Here is a 7664-nt window from a genome sequence, read left to right on the forward strand (position 1 = left end):
GGGGGGTAGGGAGAGTGGTAATCCCCCTCCTCTCCCCCCCCCCAAAGAAAAGCACCCCAGACCACAAAGAGGGAAGCAAAGAATCAACACAGTAGTAGAGATATCCACTTTTAAGACATGGTTCTTAGAATGTCACATATATATGGGGGTAACGTAAATAGATGTCATATGAACCGATATAAGCAATCACTTGTAATACTGAGCACTTTGTAGTTATTTCCTACAGATGCCAACACTCAGTATAAATTCCTCAAGCAGAAAAGTACCTATGATCCCACTTTTCCAAACTGCATATTTAAAAATTTGCCTCGTTTAAACTATTTTAACTGTTAAAATGTCAGCAGATGGTGAAGTCTTATACCCACTGGTATTCACAGAATTCGTATTGGTGCAGTATCATCTAATAAATACAAGAATATCATGAGCAGAGGCAGAAAAAGTCTTAGAGCCAAACAAATCTGCCCCTGGCGACAAGTGCATCAAGGGCATACATATTTAGCTTACTTAGCTCACATTGCAGAGTTTCACATTACTTAGACATGCTGCTACTAAGTCATGTCATTCCTTACGTCAACTTGTGTCCTCCCAAATAACAGCAATAATAAAAAATTAATATACTAATACTCATTAGATTCTGAACTTTCCGTTCATCTGTTAAACTTCCCAGTTGCTAACCAGACTGCCAATGAATTGCAACTGAATTATACTTAAGTGCTACGTGTAAATTCAATATTTATGGCATGCATTTTTTTAATACATACTTTCTTATAAATAGCATAATCCCTTCTCTCTCTTCAAACAAATAAAACAATGAAAACAGCTTAAAAACCATTCTTCGTTAAGTGAAGTATTATTCTAAGGCTGCATCAGCTTATTTTTTCCATTGACAATACATCATACTAGTAGATTGTATAGGACTGCGTGTCCTATGTAAATAATTACTTTTCTGAGAGAAGAAATCATGACTTTTAGTAATAATTTATGCACTTAACTGAAAAGTACATTTAAGGAGAAAAATAATTAAATCTATTTACCGACAAACTATCTCAGAAGACAATAAATGCCAAAACTGCCAGGATTATCTCATTGCAAGGACTAAATGGATTAGGAATATTGCAGAGAAAGCCAAAAGAAGATTCTGACTAACTACAATAATCTGGTGATACCATCCTCAAACAGAATCAGTCTGACAGCATGAATTAACTATGTATTAGGATAGACTACAGAGAACAGCGCAAAACACACTTTAAGCTGTAACATGCCCAAACTTTATCTTTAGGCTGAAAGGTCTTTTCCTTCATGAGGAAGTTATAGTACCAAGGCATTTGACCATGAGTATTGAGTTCAGCCAAGCATGACATTTAACAGACTGCAACTGCATATTAAGATTGGCTAAGGGACAGACAGTGCACTTCATGCAACTACTACTACTGTGCTAGGTACCACTACTACTACCCTGGCATGAAGAAACTAAAGAACAAACTCCACAGAGGTTAGTCTGACCAATTTGCAGGAATATATAATACAGGCTGAAGATGATAAACTCTCCAGCATCCCTGTTCACATAATTAGCTTGTTAAAGATCTTATTAGACAACAATATCTGTCTGATTTAATTGCTAGTCACTTTCAGTGCCAAGTCTGTCAGATAAAGCAATCCAGAGCTTCCTGCTGCCAAGTAGAGATGAGGGAGATAAGGTAAGGCAGTCCAGCAAGTGAACTGTACTGGTTTCTGTTTCTTCCTTTATTGCACTGATCTCATTCTGTGCCACTACACCACTGTGTTGCACCTTATTAAAAGACGGCACACACATACAACATTGCAGCTCTCAATCTGAACAACTTTGCCTGAGTCTTTGCTTCAAACACCCAAGCACGATGCTCTGTAACAATTGATATAGATCAGGACAAGATTACAAAGGCAATGGGGAAGGGAGAGGGAAGGAGATTCAAATAAAAATCTGAGGTAAATAAGACAACACAAAAGCTTTTAGGGTTGGAATGATTTTTGCTCCCTTATATGTTTTTTTTTAAATATAGAAAATCTATTACCCATTATTAATCTTTTTTCCTTAATATTGAGAGTAAAGCTATTGTGTTAGCTTTACAGCTGCTTATATTACTGTCATCTATTTCAAAATATTAACTTTGGATAGAGTTACTAAGCATTGTCTGTAGAGAGAATTAAGAACTGTCAAACAGATGAAAAATAATCGAATTGTAATGGAAGGACTAGAGTTCAATTATTTTTTAATATTTTGCAATTCAGAATAGCAACATATAAATAACAAAGAATAGCGTGCTTTGCAATATGTGCTAGCAAATGGATAATGAAGTTTTAGCTAACAGGACCCATCTTTAAATTTTTCATATCACAGGCTGTATTTAAGAGGAGTCAGAAGGACACAGTGATGGTTTGTAAACAGCAATAATCTCTACAAAAGTCTCGTGTTTCAGCAGATTTTTACAATGCATGCAAACTCAGGTCACACTCAAATGTTAAGAAATCACTCAACATGAAAATTGGCATTACCTGGAATAAGCATGATGGGAAAGTACCACTTGAGGTACTCAGTTTATACCTGGATGTGTAATTGCACCTTATAAAACATTTTCCTAGAAAAATGCTGAACAAGATATCAAGAGGTTGAAGAAACAAGTCAGAGTAACATACAAGAAATCTTTCTATTTATAGAAGAGCATTCAAAGCTCAAAACTACAATTTTACAGAACAAGATCTTTCCTCTAAGGAAAATTAGCTCACACTGGAAAAAAAAAAAAAAGCTGGAAAGCTAGAAAGCTTTTCATTGATTTCACTTTGTCAGATATAATCACTATGAACATTTACAGTTACAAAGGATGAGAAATCAAAAAAGAACAATCATTTATCACCTTCCATCCAAATAAAAATTAGATACAGTTAAACAAAAAAACACAACAAAAAACCCACCCACCCTTTCATTGTATCCAAGATTAATCAACAATTAAAAATCAAAAGAACGATGACATTTGCTATATCATTTTACCTGAAAGACGGCATGGGATCGAGAAGAGGAGGCATTTATATCTGTGGGATGTTGTGTTCGATTTTTATTTCCATAATCCAACATTTGGAGGATTTCCTCTGCAGATTTAGGCTTTGTATGTAGAGCGAGAAAGGGGGAAAAAGCATTTATCTTAAATTTTCATTAAATGTAGTCGATTTCATCCTGATTACAAAATAAATAAGAGAGAAACTTCCTGTTTTGGAACTGAGGCACTTCAAACAAACTTATTTAAATAATTATAAGCTCAAAGAGCAAGCGCTTAATTGCAGAAATTTAAAACTTTTTTTTAGTTATTATTACAGTGCTCAAATTCCTCAAAGGTTCGCTACAGTTGAAGAAAGTCTTAATTAAGTATGCCTTAATTCATCTTTTTTGTACTAATGCATTAAATAATATATTATTTCCCCCCCCATCCTGCCCACCTCCCGAGCACCAGGCTTTGGAAAGTATCGTGTTCAAAGAGTGAACCAAACTGATGAGATTGCTGGCCGTAGAATCATTATACCACAGCATGTAAAAGTTGGAAGCTATGTAGCGTATAACATACACTAAGAGACTGTAAGAAAGAGAAAGTGAGGTCCATGAAAGTTGAGTTCTAGATTGAAAAAATGAATTCTTTCACCAATTTCGCCACAGAAGTGCTATGCTGAGCTGGAAAATTTACATAAAATTTTCAGATGCAGTTATTAAAAAAAAAAAGAAAAATATTGAGATGCAGGCAAGAGATCTGCAAAGGTGCTGAACACTCATACAAGCACTGAAAGCAGAAAATATCTTCAGAAGTGCTAAGGTATGTTAGTCAAAAGCTAATCTTCCAAAACCAGAAGACATCATTAAATTAATGGCACTATTTGGATAATAAGGACTGGATGTTTTAATAAATATGCATATTTGAACAGCAGGCATTTTTCTACAGCCTGCTTCTGAATAAAAAATTTATTAAATCTGCAAGTTATTTAGACACTAGTATTACTACCACAAAAAAGCCCACAAGGAAATTATTATTCGGTATCCAGCTTTCACAGATGTATGAGAATTTCACCACTTTCCCAAACATGTTGTGAGGCTTACTAAGTTAAGACCTGTATACATACCTGGTGCAATGTTAGCCCTTGAACGACCACCCCTTTCTGGGCATCTTCACGAACAGCCAAAGGTCCTGAGTTTACCAGCAGATCACGAATCTGTTCATTGTAGACCTCCAAAAAGGAAATTGCAGTCTTTTAAGAAAAATAGCTTATGGTACTTGACAGGGTAAACCTAACTCAACAGAAATGATTATGCCTTTTTTTTTTTTTTTTTTTTTTTTTTTTTTTTTTAAGAGACTTAAGATAAAGTAACAAATTCCGTATAGTTTTTGCCAAATAGCTTTCCTACACTGGAGACAAACACTCAACTTATTCACTGTGCATATATTTTTAGCTATTGAAACAAGAGTCATTCTTTTTAGTAAAAAAAATTGACTTATTTTTGGAGTGTTAATATACAACACTTATTTTTCTCTATTAGACTTCATAATACATACTACAGCAAGATTTCTTAATCCAAATGATATTGATAATTACCATATTATATTTCAGGGCCTGTGGAAGCACTTGAAATAGTATGTGACAAAACATACTTTTCTTCCGCCCTCTTCCCTGCCACTGCCAAGTAACAACTACTCTTCCACTATGACTTAATAGGAGATAGAAGTTAACCATAGCTTAATTTTGCTCCTTCCACATGACAGCAACGCAGTGGCATTCAGGACTTTGATGCAAAAAGAAAAAAGAGAGAGGCTGACAATAAAGAATGAAAGGAATATTTGGAGACAGATAACCATTGGCACAGCAGGTCTAATTATTTAGGTTTGTTTGTCAAATCTAAAATACAGTTCTACTAACTTGAAAGCTTTAAAAATTAATTATAAAGGAACTAGATATAGAGTTGTGAGATTTTTCAGTAATTACATGACTTTATTGCTAAGTCCTGAAACATATGCTTGAAAAGATATTTCCTTGTACACATTAGCAGATATTCAAGGGGATGTAACTGATCAGCAAAACATGATTCATTGAGTGTTTAATAAAAAATACTAGAAGAGATTGTCCTTTTTTAGCAGTCTGCTGTATGATAACAAGTGTCTATAAAAACGTATTTGCAGAGCACAGTTCTGTTCCATTCCTTTCAAGAACCTGTTTTGTCAAGTCCCAGAATTATTGACTTGGGGCGGGGGGGGGGGGGGGGGGGGGGGAGGAGGGGGACACCAACAAAACCCCACCAAAAGCTTGTCTCTGTTTTTAAGAATATGCTTTATTGAAAGCAACACACTAAATGCAGGAACTGGCTTACCTCTAAATAAGAAACAGCAACATTGCATATTTTATCTTCTTTTATTTGATCCATACAATTATAAAGTGCCATCATAGTTAAATACATCACTCCAGGATCTTGAGGGGAGCCTAGCATTGTATGAGTCTTTCCAGCTCCTGTTGCACCATACGCAAGCACTGTTTTTATTAAAAAACAAGAACGTATGCTATTATACCAGTAAGCCAATCAGGAATACAAAATTCAAATGCACATTCACATACACCTATCATATTGCATAGCTGTTTCATAAGCTGATCAAGTTTCTTATGCTTTTCCTTTAGTACCATAAACAGAAAGCTATTTCAGAATCACATTTATGCTCAAATTTCCAGTTTAAAAGTCATACGCAGGCAATTTACATGAAAAATATCATTTCTTTACTCTCATAGCCCTAAGCCATCAATTTATTGCAGGCAAATATTGTACTTCCTCACAATGTTTCATTTGCTAATTAAAAAGAGAGAAGCTCTTAAAGTGAGAAAACCACTTCTGTTTGAATAACTTTCTTGAGCACTTATGCCAACTATACATTTTATTTCTGATCAAATTATAGAGAAAATAACAACTCTAGCATAAACTTTTTTTCAAAATGGAGTATAGCTATCCTATTTTCTATAGGATATCACAAAAAAGTCACCCTCCCATTTCTATAAAATAAATAAAATGTTCTATTTAAAAGTCAGTCTTTTTTAAGGCATCTGGATATAACAGTAGAAACTTCCAAGAATTTAGTGGGGTTTTGAATGAACAGAAGGAGACAAATAGAAAAAAAGTTACCTGTGCAATTATATCCATTTAAGAAGCCATCAAGTACAGTTTTGGTAGTATGTTCAAAAACTTCTAACTGGGATGAACTTTCAGCAAAAACTGCATCAAACGCAAACTTCAGATCTTTCTTTTTTCTTTTATTGATATCCCTATGGGCTAACCTCTTCCCATGAAAGAAGCTAACTTCTTCCTCCTTTGGATCAAAGACCAATATATGCTGGTCCACAACATGAACCACTTTGCTAAAGTTGCCATCTTTTTCCTTTTGGGATTCTGGACGGACGCGGACCACCACTTTCACATGACTACAGACATCCTCTTCTTTAGCAGTAGACATAACAATAGTCCTGTTCTCTCCCTTTTTGCTTCTAAGTATTCCTTAGATCATGCAGCTGAATCCTTTCTGCAAATGCAAAGAAAAAAAAAAGTTGAAAGGGCCTTATATTTCAAATATAGCTTCCAATTAGCTCTCTAGCTGTTCCTGTGCTGGACCTGTCCAGCCCTTGTTACTTAGCTCTATGGAGTACTGCAGTGTTCACACAACTTTAGAGAGCAGTTGAGCTGGCCTGAAAGGGTGTCTTAATTCACCATAGAATTCAGGAGAGCTTCAAAAAAGCAGGACGGCAAAACCCTAGGAAGTCCACAAGCCTACTTCTCCAGCTTAAAAAACAACAATAAAAACCACTTGTTTTCCTTTATTTTAGAAGTGGTGTGCATATGACCCATCAGTCTTCTCCTGACCTAGTCTAATGCTTTTATTATCCTTCACCAAAACATAACTATGTTAGAGGATAGACCACCCGCTTTCTCTAGTGTATCTGTTCAATCCTATTGCACGTATGTTTAAACAAGCAGTAAACCAGGATAGTTAAAAGTCAGCACAATTTGCAGGGGAAATCGACCCAAATTCAGCAGAGAGGCCCAACAAGACATTGCTCTTAACGGGCCCTTCCCACTTGCAACGGGCGGTTGTTCAGCGGTAACAGCCCGCAAGGCCCCCCCGACAGAGGCTCTCACTGCCGCGTGCCCGCGGCACCGCTCCCGGCTTCGGGGCGAGCTTCCCCGCTCAGCCGGCCGCGGGGAGCCGCCGCCCGCCCCGGCCTCCCGCCTCGCCGCGGGCAGAGCTCCCGCGGGGGGCACTGCCCCGCCACCGCCAGGCCCGGGCGGGGCTGTGCCAGGCCCCGGGCGGGGCAGGGCCACGCCGACCCCCACCCCACCCCACGCCGCCAGGAAACGCGCCTCTCCCCGGGCGGCAGCCGAGCCCCCAACCCCGGCGCCTCAGCCCACCTCCGCTCCGCGCGCGCCGCGAGCAGCCCAGCGGAACAAAACGGCCGCCGCCGCCCGGCCCCGGCCGCCGAATTCAAACACAAGCGGCCCGCCTCCCCTCGCCTCCCCATTGGCCGCCGCCGCCGTGACGTCAGCGGCGCGACGGCGAACGGGCGCGCGGCGTCGCCGCCCGTTGCCGTTTGCCCCGCGGGCCGGGGGCGCTCGCAGG

At 38.6% G+C, this 7664-nt stretch overlaps 1 protein-coding gene across 1 annotated transcript in view; it reads right to left on the bottom strand.

Annotated features, from left to right (window-relative positions):
- Nucleotides 1–6506, bottom strand: part of KIF18A (kinesin family member 18A) — a 43725-nt gene extending 37219 nt beyond the window's left edge. Inside the window, exons 1-4 of the mRNA XM_062577344.1 lie at nucleotides 6179–6506; nucleotides 5381–5538; nucleotides 4141–4245; nucleotides 3026–3136 (exon numbers count right to left, since the gene is read on the bottom strand). Of these exons, the coding sequence (XP_062433328.1) occupies nucleotides 3026–3136; nucleotides 4141–4245; nucleotides 5381–5538; nucleotides 6179–6506 (702 nt within the window). The remainder of the gene's footprint in view (nucleotides 1–3025; nucleotides 3137–4140; nucleotides 4246–5380; nucleotides 5539–6178) is intronic.
- Between the last annotated feature and the right edge of the window lie 1158 nt (nucleotides 6507–7664).

Source organism: Rhea pennata, chromosome 5 (assembly GCF_028389875.1).
Source record: "Rhea pennata isolate bPtePen1 chromosome 5, bPtePen1.pri, whole genome shotgun sequence".
Taxonomy (NCBI): domain Eukaryota; kingdom Metazoa; phylum Chordata; class Aves; order Rheiformes; family Rheidae; genus Rhea; species Rhea pennata.